Genomic DNA, 18,927 nt, shown 5'->3' with positions numbered 1-18,927 from the left:
TTCTTTCCACAAAGTGCTTTCAGGTGATTAGTCCTCTTGCCGTCCCTCTTTCACGATGTTCTCAATATGGGTCATCAACAACATATTGCTTTGAAATATTACCCCCAGAAACTTTGCATCTTTTTCTATTTGTATTATTTCATTTTGAGAGTTATGTGTTCCTTTGGTTTGCGTGTCTGGTGAATAGGGCACACTATGTCTTTTGAGGGTTGAGTTTCACTTGTTTCACCACTTTTCTCTTTCTTCTATGCACTTTTTTTTTTTTTTTTTTTGGAAGCTACTTGTAAGAAACTTTGAGTTGGTCCAGTAGCGTAAGTTAAATTGTGTTAATTGTGCTACTTGTCAGACAGAAGGTGGATGTCTGAGATGTAGATGATGAATAGAAGTGGGCTGAGGACTGCACCTTGAGGGACTCCAGCTTCTGGGGTGAATGGTGTGGAGAGATGGCTTGTCTTACAGCTTAGAGGTGAAGAAATTGAGACTTTATAAGTTTCAAAATCGCCTCTCATTGGTCATTTTTTTGCTGTGTATTCCCACTGTGATTTGTCGTTGATCCTATAGGAGACCATTTTGAAACATATAAAAGTCTCCTTAATAATTTCAAGGGTAAATCTCTAATGAAGGCTGAAGCCCGAACGTGTTGATTTAACAATAAAGAAACGTTTGTATCAACTTACTGTCTGTCCTCCAAGAGTTGCTGAATGTATAGACTGCTCACTATGTACGCTGCTCAAATAATAATACAATTGTAATAACAGCCAGAGAAAACTGGACACAAAACAATTGTGGTAAAAGTGTAAAAACTTTGCTTGCCCACAATGGCACACATATAATTTTGGCATTTAATTTGTTATCAGGTTGAATATTTTTCAAGGTGTGGAACACTAGTGCTACCAAATAAAAAGTCCAGGTCCCACGGCAAAATATTTACAGATGTAGGATCTTAATTTTATTTTTATTTTGTTGCTAGGAAATGAAAACTTGAAGTGTATTCAAGGTTTAAAAAGGCTTCTAAAGTTTGACATTTCCATTTCAAAATGTCAGACTTGATTTGCCCTTAAGATAGATGTATCAACCCCTACATCTAGGACTTTCCATTACTTTCAAAACGAAGGGACACCATTAAATATCTTAAGGGACAGTGATAGCCTATTTTAAAGCATTGCTGAGATCCCATTCTTTCAGACCATATTGGGCCAATCGGTCGACTAGTCATCAGGAGTATCCCACATTAAAAAATACTACAGTTTACTATAAAATACTATAGTACTTACTATAGAATTCTATAGAATTTTGAAGTAAACTGTAGTATACTGTAGAATGCCATACTACACACTACAGTATCCCTCGATCATGTGTAGTACTTATTATAGATTTTCGTAGTTTACTGTAGACTACTACAGTATTCGTTGCAATAAACACTACAGTAATTCCGCAAACACACTAGTGTCTGCAAAAACACTACAGATTTTTAACTATAGTAATACTACAGTATTTAATTTTTCATTTACCCCACCCATTCCGCTAACCCATGTCCCAATGTGTGCCACCCATAAGTGAGAAACTTGCCTGCCAAGTATAGATGATATATTCTGTTCCCTACAAGTTATAGAAAAGAGCAGAAGCTCTGAACTATTTGTTCAGACTACAGTTCCACCTACCTAGAGGTTATGGAAAATAACCTCTAGGTAGGTAATACATTTTAGTATTTGTCCCTCAAGGAAAAAGACCCTACTTATACTGTATGTCAAAGATAATAAAACAAAAACACTATTAACTGTCAAATCTGCTCCTGCCACGCCCTCCACTGCTCATTCTGTGTCTCCTTGACCTGCCTCCAGTGCTCTCTCCCTCTCTGTGTGTGTAATTGTGTGGGCGGAGACAGGTGTCAGAGCAGATGCCCCACCAGCTGCAACCTGTTCCATAATCAAGACCTCTACAAATACTCAATCCTGCCACTTCCACGCTGCCAGATCGTAATCTCTGCTCTGTCAGTCTACGTTTCTAGCCGTTTGTTACTATTTAGATCCTGTTATCCTGTTGTGTCTGTTTTCCCTTGCCTGACACGGTTTTCCTCTCCGCTACAGTACTGCCCGCTTTGAATCTGGTCCCTGTCTCCAGTTCCACGTCTCGTCATCCTGCTACTCTGTCCTGGATTCTCCACTCTACTGCTCCCTTGGATTCCCCTCCAGACCTGCTTACCCTGTCTCGACCCCTCTCCCTCCAGCCTCAGCCTCCTCACCTGCTTACCCTGTCTCAACCCCTCTCGCTCCAACCTCAGCCTCGGCACCTGCTTACCCTGTCCCAACCCCTCTCGCTTCAGCCTCAGCCTCCGCACCTGGTTACCCTGTCTCGACCCCTCTCGCTCCAGCCTCAGCCTCCTCACCTGCTTACCCTGTCTCGACCCCCCTCGCTCCAGCCTCAGCCTCCTCACCTGCTTACCCTGTCTCGACCCCTCTCGCTCCAGCCTCAGCCTCCTCACCTGCTTACCCTCTCGACCCCTCTCGCTCCAGCCTCAGCCTCCGGACCTCACCCTGTCCCAACCCCTCTTGCTCCAGCCTCAGTCTCCCGACCTGCTTACCCTGTCCCAACCCCTCTCGCTCCAGCCTCAGCCTCCTCACCTGCTTACCCTGTCTCGACCCCTCTCGCTCCAGCCTCAGCCTCTGGACCTCACCCTGTCTCAACCCCTCTCAATCCAACCTCAGCCTCCGGACCTTACCCTGTCCCAACCCCTCTCGCTCCAGCCTCAGCCTCCGGACCTCACCCTGTCCCAACCCCTCTCACTCCAGCCTCAGCCTCCGGACCTCACCCTGTCTCAACCCCTCTCGCTCCAGCCTCAGTCTCCCGACCTGCTTACCCTGTCCCAACCCCTCTCGCTCCAGCCTCAGCCTTCGGACCTCACCCTGTCTCGACCCCTCTCGCTCCAGCCTCAGCCTCCGGACCTCACCCTGTCTCGACCCCTCTCGCTCCAGCCTCAGCCTCCGGACCTCAACCTGTCTCGACCCCTCTCGCTCCAGCCTCAGCCTCCGGACCTCACCCTGTCTCGACCCCTCTCGCTCCAGCCTCAGCCTCCGGACCTCACCCTGTCTCGACCCCTCTCGCTCCAGCCTCAGCCTCCGGACCTCAACCTGTCTCAACCCCTCTCGCTCCAGCCTCAGCCTCCGGACCTCACCCTGTCTCGACCCCTCTCGCTCCAGCCTCAGCCTCCGGACCTCAACCTGTCTCAACCCCTCTCGCTTCAGCCTCAGCCTCCGGACCTCACCCTGTCTCGACCCCTCTCGCTCCAGCCTCAGCCTCCGGACCTCACCCTGTCTCGACCCCTCTCGCTCCAGCCTCAGCCTCCGGACCTCAACCTGTCTCGACCCCTCTCGCTCCAGCCTCAGCCTCCGGACCTCACCCTGTCTCGACCCCTCTCACTCCAACCTCAGCCTCCGGACCTCACCCTGTCTCGACCCCTCTCGCTCCAGCCTCAGCCTCCGGACCTCACCCTGTCTCGACCCCTCTCGCTCCAGCCTCAGCCTCCGGACCTCACCCTGTCTCGACCCCTCTCGCTCCAGCCTCAGCCTCCGGACCTCACCCTGTCTCGACCCCTCTCGCTCCAGCCTCAGCCTCCGGACCTCACCCTGTCTCGACCCCTCTCGCTCCAGCCTCAGTCTCCGGACCTCACCCTGTCTCAACCCCTCTCGCTCCAGCCTCAGCCTCCGGACCTCACCCTGTCTCGACCCCTCTCGCTCCAGCCTCAGACTCAACACCTGGTTTCCTGCAACCCGTCTGTACTTCCCCTGACCTGCACTCCATCTTCCCCCTGTGTTTCAATAAATACCTTGGTTACTTCATCACGGTCTCCTCGTCTGAGTCTGCTTTTGGGTTTCCCTGTTCCACTCCGCGTAACAATTAACTATAGTAATAATACAGTATTTATACTATAGTAGACCATAAATACTACAGTATAATACAGTCATGTCTGCAAAAACCCTACAGTGAATACTATAGTAAATAAATATAGTAATACTATAGTATTTATACCATAGTATGCAGTACCCTAGTATTTTTTATGTGGGCTAGTGTAGTAGTACTGCCTGTCTGATCCTATAGATATACATATTCTGTGTGGTTACATGCTTCAGTGGTCTGATCTAGGATGTGTAAACTAACTCACTACGAGGTGGCTGAAGCAGGAACTAATATGTGATTTTGCTGATCTTTAGGACATGTGGTAAACTTACTGTGTGGAGGCCTGCAGCAGGAACTGAGATGTGGTTCCCCTCTGGTTCTTCAGCAGAGCGAGGCAGAACATCCTCTCCCATGAAGCACACACCAAATCCTCCTTCTCCTCCTGTCCTTCACTCACCTCTATCGGGGAACGGTGAACATGATCCCGCACCACAAACCGATCCATGCTAAGATTCAATTTAAATGTTGTTATCAGGCACACCAACATCATAACAGTCAGTGTATGGTAACTTGAGACTGAAACGCAGACTACTATACTAGGACTGTATAGTAAGTGTAAGATGATGCATCCCCACAGACCCTTTCCTAGTGGTCACCAGCAGTAGGTCATTGAAGAGGAAATTTAGCATTTTTTTTTCACCTTGCATTCAAACTCAGTTTTGTTGGCGATGTGAACAATTTCCTCCATCATCTTCATCCTCCCCACCTCCCTATTGCAGGCCTCAACTACCTGAGGGGTCAGAGGGCACGATGCGCTCAATGCCATTGGGTGGAAATTGTGCTAGTCCTGTGTGTCTAATATTATAAAGTATTGTAATTAGGGCTGCGGCGGTCATGACATTAGGGCAGCCTGTTGATTGTCAAGCAAATAACTGCCTGTCTCACGGTAATTAACCGTTAATTAACATAAACACATTTAGCATCTCCTGTCTACAAGCCACTGATGCAGACCTTTGAAACATCTACATTTTTAAAAGTAATATAGTCTACACCATCACCATAAATCCATTATTTATTTTAGACAGGTCTAAAGAAACATGATTTGAAGAAAAAGGTAGTTTATTTCAGAAGAACAGAATCGCATACTCTGAGTTGTCCTTATGTTAGGTCCTATTGCTGTGGGCTGCATTAGTTAATTTAGCAGTCAAGATGTGCTTTGAATTCTGTGGCATTATTTAATATTAGAGTAACAAGAATACAATTGAACAAAGCTTAAATAAATAGAAAGGATATTTTCTCCAAACGATTTGAGGGAGTTAACAAAGAAATAGAAAATCCAATATGCTTAATTTAGAGTAATGAATGTAACTTTAGTTGTTCTACAAACGTTGGGCTGTTTGTTTTGATGTTTCACACGCTGTAAGGTTGAATGATGAGACTCTAATGATGATTTGAAAAAAGTTGCTTGAAAGGCACGAGCTCTGCTTTGTTTGTTTTTTTGCGCAGGCTGTACACACTTCATCAGTCTCTCATTCACAATTTGACAAGAACTTGCCAATGCTTTGAATTTTCCCGGGGATGTCCCCTTTGTGCGGTCGTAATACCCCCAAAAAACAAAAAAACAAATCCATGCCTTTTGCGGCCAGTGACGGTTGTGCCCTTGACCCAGAGTGTGGCATTGTGCCCTTCATTCCCTTGACCCAGAGTGTGGCATTGTGCTCTTCATCCCTGAAGGTGCTCAGAAGCATCTCTCACTCACATTTCTCACAGGCTACAAGTGAAGAAAGACATATCGGGGACGCACAACTGCGTGCGTCCTTATCCAATTCCGAGGTACATATTGAAGATATTGGAAGAACTGTCCACATTTACTTTTCGTCAGCCAACAAGATGAGTAGGCCTAACGAACAGCAAAAACACTGGTCTATGTCGATATACTATTCCCCATAGTAGTTGACGGTGCTTGTGTATACCAGTTAGGCTCTACACCCCTCTACACCCCTTGTGAAGTGGATTAATGTGCTAAATTTTAAGAAGTTATTAGGCCACATATTGGCCTATGGGCTAGGCTACATGAGGTGTGCGATGATGATAAGAAAAAGTCACACAAAAAAAAGCCATTGTTTCTTGCTTTACACTGGGCATCATTTACAAGTGATAATATATCATTCACAAATGATAGGCTATATTGTCACCCATCAGAATATTCTTGATTTCATCTTGTCTTTACATGTACTAAATAATATATGTGTGAAATGTGTTTGGATTTAGAATGGACCATAATCATGCACCTTTCTCAATACAGGGGCATTGTAAAAAAATACCTGTCATCTATGCACTTAAATAGCGAATGGATGATGTTTTCCTGTGGTTCATTTTCATTGCCAGCCAGGCAGGCTATCGTCCTGTAGTAAAGATAAGCAATGTGTTTAATATTAGTAGGCCTAGCCTATAGAATGATGATGGGAACCTCCTCTTTTTAATAGAGGCCATCACTCTGTTTTCTCGCGCAATTGCATAGCCTATAGAAATGTTGCGCAACATGAGCTCATGGGCTCTCGTAAAGTGTTTGATTCGATTTTCAAATACATTTGCATCGATGTCAGAGAGATTAGTGGGACAATAGAGTGTGCTGAGTACCAGGCAGTTAGCAAGTTTGGTAGAAGCCTAAAACTCCATCAGAGTTTGGAGAAGCCTAATTACCGTGACTAAAAAGTCACATGGAGTTTGACTCCCTTCATGACTCGTGACTGCCGGTGTGGCGGTAGTATGGTCACCTCAACAGCCCTAATTGCAATGTATTTATTTTTTATTTATTTAACTTTTATTTAACCAGGAAAGGCTCATTGAGATTTTAAATATATTTTTCAAGAGGGTGCTGGCCAAGATAGGCAGCACCAAGTCATTACAAAAATGACAGACAGACAACATGAAAAACTACAAGTAATCTAGTAAAAACCATAGAATTCACAAGAGTATAAAACAGCAAATTAAAAACATTGACAGGTCAGGGAATCAGACTCAATCCTTCATCAGTGATTTAAAAACAACAATCGGGACAAGTTCTTCCAGTTTAAAAGTATTTTGTAAGGTGTTCCAAGCCGATGGCGCAGAGTACATAAAAGCCCTTTTACCAAATTCAGTTGGGACATTTGGAACAGTTAGCAAGATAAAGTCCAGCAAACGAAGAGAGTACCCACCACATTTCTGAACAATAAAAATGGCCAAATAAAATGGTAGTAAACCCAAAATGGCTTTGTAAATAAAAGTATACCAGTGACTGAGCCTACGAGTGACTAGAGAAGGCCAGCCAACCCTGGTATACAAAGTGCAGTGGTACGTAAGGGTTTTGCAGTTTAATATGAAACTCAAGCGCCATGGTAAAACTGAGCAGAAGGATTCATATATAAAATATCTCCATAGTCTAGTAAAGGCATAAATGTAGCTGATACTAGCCTCCTTCTGGCTTCAAAAGAAAAACAGGCCTTATTCCTAAAATAAAATACCAATTTCAGCTTAAATTTTTTTGTTAGTTGTTGAATATACAATTTAAAAGAGAGGCCGTCATCAATTAAAATTGTAAGATATTTATATGAGGTTAGAGTCGCAATCTCATTGCCCTGACTTGTAGTAACAGGTGAAAGGTTCAGAGGTCTAATTCTTGCTTTAGAAAACACCATTACTTTAGTTTTGTCATTATTGAGGATAAGCTTCAATTGACACAAGGTATGTTGAACAGTATAAAAAGCAGTTTGCAAGTTCTGGAAAGCTTTTGTGAGAGATGAGGCACAACAATAAATAACAGTATCATCAGCATAAAAGTGAAGTTGCGCATTTTGCACATTTTTGTCTAAATTATTCATATAAATAGTGAGTAAGAGGGGACCAAGTACAGAGCCCTGGGGCACACCATTTCAGACAGACAATGTAACTGACATGAGCCCTTCAAATTGAGTGCACTGAGTTCTATCAGACAGTTAGCAAACCATGCAACTGCATGCTCCGAAAGACCTACAAGACAATCTCTGTCTAATAACAGGTGAAAAGTTGTATACCTTTATGAGTGCTCTCAGTGCTTTCTCTGCAGACACCTGCCTCTCTGAACCCCGCTCTGTACTCTTCAAAATGTTCTAGGAACAGGAGCACCATCAATATGAATCTGCATTATCTTGCATAATTGCAGTACCAGGTCATATTTATTCAATAGGATACAATGTATCATCTCCACACCTCTCACCTCTATGAGGATCTTGAGTCGTGTGATCCTCTGAAAGGGAAGGACCAGGAAGGACTTCAGGGGCAGACGATAACAGCGTTGGTCATCTTGTAGCTCCCGTAATATTTCCATGATCTGGGGGTTCTCCCTCCTGTTCAGGGACGCATTAGAGTTACAAAACAGGAACAAACTATGAGCCTCTGTTGTAGCATAACACACTACAGTACCAATAATGCTCTGTCCTGTCTCACGACCTGTCACACCCTGATCTGTTTCACCTGTCTTTGTGCTTGTCTCCACCTCCCTCCAGGTGTCGCCCATCTTCCCCATTATCCCCTGTGTATTTATACCTGTGTTCTCTGTTTGTCTGTTGCCAGTTTGTTTTGTTTGTGAAACCTACCAGTGTTTGTCCCCCTGTTCCTGCCTGTTTCCCTGCTCCTGTTTTCTAGTCCTTCCTGGTTTTGATCGTTCTGCCCGCCCTGACCCTGAGCCTGCCTGCTGTTCTGTACCTTATTTTTATTTATTTTTTACCTTTATTTTACTAGGCAAGTCAGTTAAGAACAAATTCTTATTTTCAATGACGGCCTAGGAACAGTGGGTTAACTGCCTGTTCAGGGGCAGAACGACAGATTTGTACCTTGTCAGCTCTGGGATTTCGAACTTGCAACCTTTCGGTTACTAGTCCAACGCTCTAACCACTAGGCTACCCTTACCCCCACCTTACCGGATTATTGACCCCTGCCCTTTGACCTGTTGTTTGCCTGCCCCTGTATTATAAATAAACTGTTGTTTCTTCGACACTGTCTACATCTGGGCCATACCTGAAACGTGATAGTACGAACTGGCCATGACTGACCCAGCAGACTCGGACCAGCTCAGCAACGCCCTCTCATCCCAAGGAGCCACCATTGGAAGGCACGAGGAGTTGCAGACCTTAGCCGAATGCCACGATCAAGCATTGAACACATTGCTGGAGCAATTCCGTGGGTTGTCTAGTATGTAGGCCTACCACGACGGTAACCTCCCAGCCCCTCAGTTACCCGCCTGTTGCAGTACCGTCACCCCGCTTACCTCCCCCGGAGCGCTTCAAATGGAGAGTCGGGCAGCTGTCGGGCGTTTCTTGCACAGTGTTCACCCATCATCGAGCTGCAGTCCTCCTCTTTCCCCTCGGACCGCTCTAAGACATCGTACCTCCTCACGCTGATGCCCGGGAGGGCTCTCGCCTGGGCTACGGCAGTATGGGAACAACAGTCGGCCGTATGCTCCAGTCTGGAGGAGTTTGTGGCAGAGGTAAAGATGGTTTTCGATGCTCCATTGTCCGGGAAAGAAGCTGCCTGGAAGTTACTCCAGCTTGGGCAGGGCTCCCACAGTGTGGCGACTTCAGTTCTGGACGTAGGCAGCTGAGAGTGCCTGGAACCCAGAAGCACTGTTCGACATGTTCCTGCACAGAGTTTCGGAGGAAGTAAAAGACGAGCTTGCTGCCCTGGAACTACCGACGGATCTCGATTCGCTCATTTCCTTGAGCATTCTGATCGATGGGCGACTACAGGAAGAAAGGAAGTAGAGGAGATTCGATTTCACTCACCCATCCAAGGATTCCACCTCGCTTCTGAGGTATCCCGGAAGTCCCCGACGGCTCCGTTGCCGAGAGAACCCGAGGCCACCCAAATTTCTCCAAGAGTCTCCAAAGGCTGCCAATTCACCTCTTCCCGAACACTTATTTTTGGTTACTACATGGTTCCATATGTGTTATTTCATAGTTTTGATATCTTCACTATTATTCCACCACATAGAAAATAGTAAAAATAAGGAAAAACCCTTGAATGAGTAGGTGCTCTAAAACTTTTGACCGGTAGTGTACATTGAGGACTGCTGGGTTCATAGCTGCTGGGTTGATCCGTCTTTCTGCCTCCCCCACCGGTTCTTCTTTGTGGAGAAGACGGACAAAACCCTGCGCCCATACATCAACTACCGAGGTCTCAATGACATCACGGTGAAGAACCGCTACCCGCTACCTCTCATCTCCTCGGCCTTCGAGCCGCTCCACTGGAGGGGACGAGTGAATGACTGCACGACCAGTGGGTACTACGAGTACCTGGTCATGCCCTTTGACCTTACCAACGTTCCTGCTGTGTTCCAGGCTCTGTTTATTGATGTTCTCAGCAACATGGTGAACCGGTTCGTCTTCGTCTACCTCGATGACATTCTCGTCTTTTCTCGCTCTGCCCAAGAACATGTACTCCACGTCCGACAGGTTCTCCAATGCCTCCCGGAGAACCAGCTTTTTGTAAAAGCAGAAGTGTGAATTCCATCACTCCACTATCCCCTTTCTGGGTTACATCATTGCTGCAGGGAGCGTACAGCTGGATCCCGGGAATGTGAGAGCAGTGGTGGATTGTCCGCAGCCTACATCCAGAGTACAGTTGCAGCGGTTCCTGGGTTTCGCCAACTTTTACCGACGCTTTACCTGGGGCTACAGCATCCTGGCTTCTCGTCCTGGTTCTGGAAGACGTTCTGCACCCTCATTGGGTCGTCAACCAGCCTGTCCTCCAGGTTCCACCCCCCAGTCCAACGGCCAGTCGAAGCGAGCCAACCAGGTCTTTGAGAGTACTCTGCGCTGCCTGGTCTCCGCACCACATGGAGCCAGCAGCTTGTGTGGGTCGAATACGCCTGCAACCCCCTTCCCTGCTCTGCCACGGGCCTATCACCATTCCCTGGGGTATCAGCCCCCGCTCTTCCCTGAGCAGGAAGAAGAGGTCGGCATACCTTCTGCCCAGATGTTTGTCTGCCGCTGTCGTCGTTCCTGGAGGAGAGCCCGTCCGGCCCTCCTCAAGACCACCTCCAGGTATCGACGACAAGCGGATCGGCACCCAGACCCCGGCTCCCCGGTATCGTCTCGGGCAGAAGGTATGGCTGTCCACCCGGGATCTGTCCTTCCGGGTGGAATCCTGCAAACCCTGAGCTTGCCTGCCGTTCTGTACATTGCCCCACCTCACTGGATTATTGACCCCAGCCTGGCCTTTGACCTGTCATTTGCCTGCACTGTTTATTTGACACTTTCTGCATCTGGATCATACACGAAACATGATACTACCAATACAACTGACACATGGAATGAGCACATCTGAGACCAGGGCTCTTTCTAAATGAACTTTTCCCCTTGATTCCTTGCATCCCCTCTCCTCGCATCCTTCTCAAATCGCATTGGATGAGAACATCCCATGTCCCTCCTCTCTAGCCATCTCCTCCAATGTCTTCTGAGGAGGAGGTGAGGAAAGAGGATTTGAGTAAAGAGGAATTGGGAAAGAGCAGAGGCAATATTAACCAATTTTCTTTACATACCCCAGGTTGTGCATGGTCTGTTCCTGGTAACGCATGTTACGGATGTAGTCCACATAGGCACCGAAGTGGCTGCTGGTGTGGCGATGGATGACATCACACAACATGTCACATAGCAGGTTAGACTCCAGCTCCTCCTTCATCGCATCTAAAAATCTGACAACACAACGATCTTCTCAGATCAGTCCTCAAAGGCACAACAAGTTAATGCAAATGCATTGGTCTTTGTACAGGTAAGACTAGTAATGAAGTCTTGCACCCTTAGATTGGCGCCCAATGTGCAACAGGCAGGCTTACTTCTGGCTAATCTCCCTGATCTTGGCAATACTAGAGAAAAGGGACTTGTGGTCTCTGGGTGACAGGGCTAGACGCAGGGTAGATGACTTCATGAAATGGTTCACAGCGACACCCAGCCTCTCCACGTAGGACTGCTCTGTCGTCACCACCTCATACATACTCTGGGACACGAGAGAGAGGAGGGAGGGAGACAGAGAGAGAGAGAGAGAAAGGGAGAGGAGGGAGGGAGACAGAGAGAGAAAGGGAGAGAGGGAGGGAGACAGAGAGAGAGAAAGGAAGAGAGGGAGGGAGACAGAGAGAGAGAGAAAGGGAGAGGAGGGAGGGAGACAGAGAGAGAGAGAGAAAGGGAGAGGAGGGAGACAGAGAGAAAGGGAGAGAGGGAGGGGGAGGGAGGGAGACAGAGAGAGAGAGAAAGGGAGAGAGGGAGGGAGACAGAGAGAGAGAGAAAGAGAAAGGGAGAGAGATCCAATGCAGTTATCCATACAATGGTGCCCATCAATCACAATGAACAAGACACCTATTGTAAAGAAAAGATAAATGTTTTACTAACACAATGATGATACCGTATACCTCCTGTAGCAGCAGCTCTTGCTTGTTGAGGTACGGCAGTATTCCGCTCTCTTGCACCAGTTTGCGTTCCTGCCACAAGGTTTCCAATAAACCGTTTTTCTCTCTGCAGTTTGCTTTCAGCTTGTCTGTCACAGCAGTGTTCAGCCTCTCCTGGCTGCCTTTTGGAAGCTGTGTATAATGCAAATCCTCTCCTGAGCCCTCAGTGTCAATGACAACCATGGATCCACTGCTTCTGTTCTCAGTGTTCATGTGGACCATTCTCTGAACAATACTGTTTATTTTTAAAGTTGGGAGGGGCTTGTTAGGGGGAGGAAGTCTTTGGACGGGGTTGGTACGTAAGCATAAGGGCTCCTCCATATGTCCTGCTGCCAGACCTGTTATGGAAACAAGAAAGCTGTCACGGTACTGTATCCGTCAAAGTATTAGAGATGCCAATGTACTGTGTTCACTAGTAAGTTTCAAGTTCATGTGCCGTCTGTAATGAATACTTTGGAAGTCTTACCAGAGCTCTCACAATAAAGACACAATAGTTTAATAAATGAAGGGTCCTACCTGAGTCTCTGCTGTGTGGGTTAAGTGTTGGTCCGACTCTGAGACGAGGCTTTGGATAATATAATAATAATAATATAATAATATATGCCATTTAGCTGACGCTTTTATCCAAAGCGACTTACAGTCATGTGTGCATGAATCGAACCCACTACCCTGGCGTTACAAGCACCATGCTCTACCAACTGAGCTACAGAAGGACCACACCTGGATCAGGTGTGAATCCGATGGAAGCCCATTGTTCCTCTGCAGGTGATGGTCCGACTCTGAGACGAGGCTTTGGATCAGGTGTGAATCCGATGGAAGCCCACTGTTCCTCTGCAGGTGATGGTCCGACTCCGAGACGAGGCTTTGGAACAGGTGTGAATCCAATGGAAGCCCACTGTTCCTCTGCAGGTGTTGGTCCGACTCCGAGACGAGGCTTTGGAACAGGTGTGAATCCAATGGAAGCCCACTGTTCCTCTGCAGGTGTTGGTCCGACTCCGAGACGAGGCTTTGGAACAGGTGTGAATCCGATGGAAGCCCACTGTTCCTCTGCAGGTGTTGGTCCGACTCTGAGACGAGGCTTTGGATCAGGTGTGAATCCGATGGAAGCCCACTGTTCCTCTGCAGGTGATGGTCCGACTCTGAGACGAGGCTTTGGAACAGGTGTGAATCCGATGGAAGCCCACTGTTCCTCTGCAGGTGATGGTCCGACTCCGAGACGAGGCTTTGGATCGGGTGTGAATCCGATGGAAGCCCACTGTTCCTCTGCAGGTGATGGTCCGACTCTGAGACGAGGCTTTGGAACAGGTGTGAATCCGATGGAAGCCCACTGTTCCTCTGCAGGTGATGGTCCGACTCTGAGACGAGGCTTTGGAACAGGTGTGAATCCAATGGAAGCCCACTGTTCCTCTGCAGGTGATGGTCCGACTCTGAGACGAGGCTTTGGATCAGGTGTGAATCCAATGGAAGCCCACTGTTCCTCTGCTGGTGTCGTTTGAAGATGCAGATTGGATCCTGGAAGAGCCAGAGGTCATAACTTCAGACGAAATAGAGTCCCCCTGGCTATTGATGAGAGGTGGTATGGACTTGTTCCTGGTCAGTTGTCACTTCTCCTGACCATGGTCCCCTGCTTCACCTGTACAGGTGTTCCAGTTCAGGACAGTTACAGTGTCTGTGGCCCAGTGCCATCGTTCCCTTCTGGGCTGGGGTTTGGGTGGAACCCGGTAGGGAAATGGGCCTTTAGGAAGTAGAGAGGTTGGTAGGAGCCCTGATGTGTTCTCAGTACCCATGCAGACCTTTTTGGATCTCCAAAAAGCACCTACAGGAATGTGAAGAAACAATGTGTATGAGGTTGAGAAACTTGAAGAAAGAACTGAATGCCATCCGTTTTGAGTTTATGCCTGGAAGAGACTCAGCTGATGGAGTTTCTCAGAGCCAGTCACCTCATACACGGAGCCAGTCACCTCATACTCTGTGTATAAGGTGACTGGCTCAGTGTATGAGGTGACTGGTTCAGTGTATGAGGTGACTGGCTCAGTGTATGAGGTAACTAGCTCAGTGTATGAGGTGACTGGTTCAGTGTATGAGGTGACTGGCTCAGTGTATGAGGTAACTGGTTCAGTGTATGAGGTGACTGACTCAGTGTATGAGGTGACTGGCTCAGTGTATGAGGTAACTAGCTCAGTGTATGAGGTGACTGGCTCAGTGTATGAGGTGACTGGTTCAATGTATGAGGTGACTGGTTCAGTGAATGAGGTGACTGGCTCAGTGTATGAGGTGACTGGCTCAGTGTATGAGGTAACTAGCTCAGTGTATGAGGTGACTGGCTCAGTGTATGAGGTGACCGGCTCCGTGTATGAGGTGACCGGCTCAGTGTATGAGGTGACCGGCTCCGTGTATGAGGTGACCGGCTCCGTGTATGAGGTGACCGGCTCAGTGTATGAGGTGACTGGCTCAGTGTATGAGGTGACTGGTTCAATGTATGAGGTGACTGGCTCAGTGTATGAGGTGACCTGCTCAGTGTATGAGATGACCGGCTCAGTGTATGAGGTGACTGGCTCCGTGTATGAGGTGACCTGCTCAGTGTATGAGGTAACTAGCTCAGTGTATGAGATGACCGGCTCAGTGTATGAGGTGACTGGCTCCGTGTATGAGGTGACCTGCTCAGTGTATGAGGTAACTAGCTCAGTGTATGAGGTGACTGGCTCAGTGTATGAGGTGACTGGCTCTGTGTATGAGGTGTATGGCTCCGTGTATGAGGTAACTAGCTCAGTGTATGAGGTGACTGGCTCAGTGTATGAGGTGTATGGCTCCGTGTATGAGGTGACTGGCTCAGTGTATGAGGTGACTGGCTCAGTGTATGAGGTGACTGGCTCAGTGTATGAGGTGACTGGCTCTGTGTATGAGGTGACTGGCTCAGTGTATGAGGTGACTGGCTCCGTGTATGAGGTAACTAGCTCAGTGTATGAGGTGACTGGCTAAGTGTATGAGGTGACTGGCTCCGTGTATGAGGTAACTAGCTCAGTGAATGAGGTGTATGGCTCCGTGTATGAGGTGACTGGTTCAGTGTATGAGGTGACTGGCTCAGTGTATGAGGTAACTAGCTCAGTGTATGAGGTGACTGGCTCAGTGTATGAGGTGTATGGCTCCGTGTATGAGGTGACTGGCTCAGTGTATGAGGTGACTGGCTCAGTGTATGAGGTGACTGGCTCAGTGTATGAGGTGACTGGCTCAGTGTATGAGGTGACTGGCTCAGTGTATGAGGTGACTGGCTCAGTGTATGAGGTGACTGGCTCCGTGTATGAGGTGACTGGCTCAGTGTATGAGGTGACTGGCTCAGTGTATGAGGTAACTAGCTCAGTGTATGAGGTGACTGGCTAAGTGTATGTGACTGGCTCCGTGTATGAGGTAACTAGCTCAGTGAATGAGGTGTATGGCTCCGTGTATGAGGTGACTGGCTCAGTGTATGAGGTGACTGGCTCAGTGTATGAGGTGACTGGCTCAGTGTATGAGGTAACTAGCTCAGTGTATGAGGTATATGGCTCTGTGTATGAGGTGACTGGCTCTGTGTATGAGGTAACTAGCTCAGTGTATGAGGTGACTGGCTCAGTGTATGAGGTGACTGGCTCAGTGTATGAGGTAACTAGCTCAGTGTATGAGGTGACTGTCTCTGTGTATGAGGTGACTGGCTAAGTGTATGAGGTGACTGGCTCCGTGTATGAGGTAACTAGCTCAGTGTATGAGGTGACTGGCTCAGTGTATGAGGTGACTGGCTCAGTGTATGAGGTGATCGGCTCAGTGTATGAGGTGACTGGTTCAGTGTATGAGGTGACTGGCTCAGTGTATGAGGTAACTAGCTCAGTGTATGAGGTGACTGGTTCAGTGTATGAGGTGACTGGCTCAGTGTATGAGGTAACTGGTTCAGTGTATGAGGTGACTGACTCAGTGTATGAGGTGACTGGCTCAGTGTATGAGGTAACTAGCTCAGTGTATGAGGTGACTGGCTCAGTGTATGAGGTGACTGGTTCAATGTATGAGGTGACTGGTTCAGTGAATGAGGTGACTGGCTCAGTGTATGAGGTGACTGGCTCAGTGTATGAGGTAACTAGCTCAGTGTATGAGGTGACTGGCTCAGTGTATGAGGTGACTGGCTCCGTGTATGAGGTGACCGGCTCAGTGTATGAGGTGACTGGCTCCGTGTATGAGGTGACCGGCTCCGTGTATGAGGTGACCGGCTCAGTGTATGAGGTGACTGGCTCAGTGTATGAGGTGACTGGTTCAATGTATGAGGTGACTGGCTCAGTGTATGAGGTGACCTGCTCAGTGTATGAGATGACCGGCTCAGTGTATGAGGTGACTGGCTCCGTGTATGAGGTGACCTGCTCAGTGTATGAGGTAACTAGCTCAGTGTATGAGATGACCGGCTCAGTGTATGAGGTGACTGGCTCCGTGTATGAGGTGACCTGCTCAGTGTATGAGGTAACTAGCTCAGTGTATGAGGTGACTGGCTCAGTGTATGAGGTGACTGGCTCTGTGTATGAGGTGTATGGCTCCGTGTATGAGGTAACTAGCTCAGTGTATGAGGTGACTGGCTCAGTGTATGAGGTGTATGGCTCCGTGTATGAGGTGACTGGCTCAGTGTATGAGGTGACTGGCTCAGTGTATGAGGTGACTGGCTCAGTGTATGAGGTGACTGGCTCTGTGTATGAGGTGACTGGCTCAGTGTATGAGGTGACTGGCTCCGTGTATGAGGTGACTGGTTCAGTGTATGAGGTGACTGGCTCAGTGTATGAGGTAACTAGCTCAGTGTATGAGGTGACTGGCTCAGTGTATGAGGTGTATGGCTCTGTGTATGAGGTGACTGGCTCAGTGTATGAGGTGACTGGCTCAGTGTATGAGGTGACTGGCTCAGTGTATGAGGTGACTGGCTCAGTGTATGAGGTGACTGGCTCCGTGTATGAGGTGACTGGCTCAGTGTATGAGGTGACTGGCTCAGTGTATGAGGTAACTAGCTCAGTGTATGAGGTGACTGGCTAAGTGTATGAGGTGACTGGCTCCGTGTATGAGGTAACTAGCTCAGTGAATGAGGTGTATGGCTCCGTGTATGAGGTGACTGGCTCAGTGTATGAGGTGACTGGCTCAGTGTATGAGGTAACTAGCTCAGTGTATGAGGTGACTGGCTCAGTGTATGAGGTGTATGGCTCCGTGTATGAGGTGACTGGCTCAGTGTATGAGGTGACTGGCTCAGTGTATGAGGTGACTGGCTCAGTGTATGAGGTGACTGGCTCCGTGTATGAGGTGACTGGCTCAGTGTATGAGGTGACTGGCTCAGTGTATGAGGTAACTAGCTCAGTGTATGAGGTGACTGGCTAAGTGTATGAGGTGACTGGCTCCGTGTATGAGGTAACTAGCTCAGTGAATGAGGTGTATGGCTCCGTGTATGAGGTGACTGGCTCAGTGTATGAGGTGACTGGCTCAGTGTATGAGGTGACTGGCTCAGTGTATGAGGTAACTAGCTCAGTGTATGAGGTATATGGCTCTGTGTATGAGGTGACTGGCTCTGTGTATGAGGTAACTAGCTCAGTGTATGAGGTGACTGGCTCAGTGTATGAGGTGACTGGCTCAGTGTATGAGGTAACTAGCTCAGTGTATGAGGTGACTGGCTCTGTGTATGAGGTGACTGGCTAAGTGTATGAGGTGACTGGCTCCGTGTATGAGGTAACTAGCTCAGTGTATGAGGTGACTGGCTCAGTGTATGAGGTGACTGGCTCAGTGTATGAGGTGATCGGCTCAGTGTATGAGGTGACTGGTTCAGTGTATGAGGTGACTGGCTCAGTGTATGAGGTAACTAGCTCAGTGTATGAGGTGACTGGTTCAGTGTATGAGGTGACTGGCTCAGTGTATGAGGTAACTGGTTCAGTGTATGAGGTGACTGACTCAGTGTATGAGGTGACTGGCTCAGTGTATGAGGTAACTAGCTCAGTGTATGAGGTGACTGGCTCAGTGTATGAGGTGACTGGTTCAATGTATGAGGTGACTGGTTCAGTGAATGAGGTGACTGGCTCAGTGTATGAGGTGACTGGCTCAGTGTATGAGGTAACTAGCTCAGTGTATGAGGTGACTGGCTCAGTGTATGAGGTGACTGGCTCCGTGTATGAGGTGACCGGCTCAGTGTATGAGGTGACTGGCTCCGTGTATGAGGTGACCGGCTCCGTGTATGAGGTGACCGGCTCAGTGTATGAGGTGACTGGCTCAGTGTATGAGGTGACTGGTTCAATGTATGAGGTGACTGTCTCAGTGTATGAGGTGACCTGCTCAGTGTATGAGATGACCGGCTCAGTGTATGAGGTGACTGGCTCCGTGTATGAGGTGACCTGCTCAGTGTATGAGGTAACTAGCTCAGTGTATGAGATGACCGGCTCAGTGTATGAGGTGACTGGCTCCGTGTATGAGGTGACCTGCTCAGTGTATGAGGTAACTAGCTCAGTGTATGAGGTGACTGGCTCAGTGTATGAGGTGACTGGCTCTGTGTATGAGGTGTATGGCTCCGTGTATGAGGTAACTAGCTCAGTGTATGA

The 18,927-nt window shown here is 48.0% G+C and overlaps 3 protein-coding genes across 5 annotated transcripts; 2 read left to right on the top strand and 1 right to left on the bottom strand.

The window, feature by feature from the left end:
• Positions 1 to 1,539: 1,539 nt before the first annotated feature.
• On the top strand, positions 1,540 to 3,786 carry LOC127931715 (keratin-associated protein 9-1-like). The gene is made up of 2 exons (XM_052525108.1): positions 1,540 to 1,556; positions 2,883 to 3,786. Exons 1-2 carry the CDS (start codon positions 1,540 to 1,542, stop codon positions 3,784 to 3,786), a joined length of 921 nt encoding a protein of 306 aa, XP_052381068.1.
• A 261-nt stretch (positions 3,787 to 4,047) lies between these two features.
• LOC118376371 (rho guanine nucleotide exchange factor 15) lies at positions 4,048 to 13,064 on the bottom strand. Of its 3 annotated transcripts, none has more exons than XM_052466170.1 (7): positions 12,869 to 13,064; positions 12,317 to 12,690; positions 11,747 to 11,907; positions 11,453 to 11,605; positions 8,132 to 8,261; positions 7,950 to 8,024; positions 4,048 to 4,684 (listed from the first exon to the last, which is right to left on the bottom strand). In XM_052466170.1, the coding sequence occupies exons 1-7, from the start codon at positions 12,957 to 12,959 to the stop codon at positions 4,577 to 4,579; spliced, it is 1,092 nt and encodes a 363-aa protein (XP_052322130.1). In that variant the 5' UTR covers positions 12,960 to 13,064; the 3' UTR covers positions 4,048 to 4,576. The 3 variants fall into 3 exon arrangements, with proteins under 3 accessions (XP_052322130.1, XP_052322149.1, XP_035618978.1); XM_035763085.2 differs by having other exon boundaries at positions 4,594 to 4,684; positions 8,125 to 8,261; XM_052466189.1 differs by having other exon boundaries at positions 12,317 to 13,064.
• A 3,018-nt stretch (positions 13,065 to 16,082) lies between these two features.
• Positions 16,083 to 18,927, top strand: LOC127931703 (uncharacterized). The gene is made up of 3 exons (XM_052525085.1): positions 16,083 to 16,492; positions 18,110 to 18,739; positions 18,916 to 18,927. The coding sequence occupies exons 1-3, from the start codon at positions 16,379 to 16,381 to the stop codon at positions 18,925 to 18,927; spliced, it is 756 nt and encodes a 251-aa protein (XP_052381045.1). The 5' UTR covers positions 16,083 to 16,378.

The sequence above is a fragment of the Oncorhynchus keta genome, chromosome 1, assembly GCF_023373465.1.
Source record: "Oncorhynchus keta strain PuntledgeMale-10-30-2019 chromosome 1, Oket_V2, whole genome shotgun sequence".
In the NCBI taxonomy this organism is placed as follows: Eukaryota; Metazoa; Chordata; class Actinopteri; order Salmoniformes; family Salmonidae; genus Oncorhynchus; species Oncorhynchus keta.
Note: the sequence above shows the minus strand (reverse complement) of the source record. Positions and strands in the feature narration are given on the sequence as shown.

Coding starts and splice junctions, on each gene's coding strand:
- LOC118376371 (XM_052466170.1), bottom strand. CDS start 12,959: ATGGCATATATTATTATATTATTATTATTATATTATCCAAAGCCTCGT. Junction 11,606..11,746: donor ATCAGGGAGATTAGCCAGAA/GTAAGCCTGCCT, acceptor TTGTGTTGTCAG/ATTTTTAGATGCGATGAAGG. Junction 8,025..8,131: donor GACTCAAGATCCTCATAGAG/GTGAGAGGTGTG, acceptor TCCTGTTCCTAG/AACATTTTGAAGAGTACAGA.
- LOC127931703 (XM_052525085.1), top strand. CDS start 16,379: ATGTATGAGGTGACTGGTTCAGTGAATGAGGTGACTGGCTCAGTGTAT. Junction 16,493..18,109: donor TGACTGGCTCAGTGTATGAG/GTGACTGGCTCC, acceptor TCAGTGTATGAG/GTGACTGGCTCAGTGTATGA.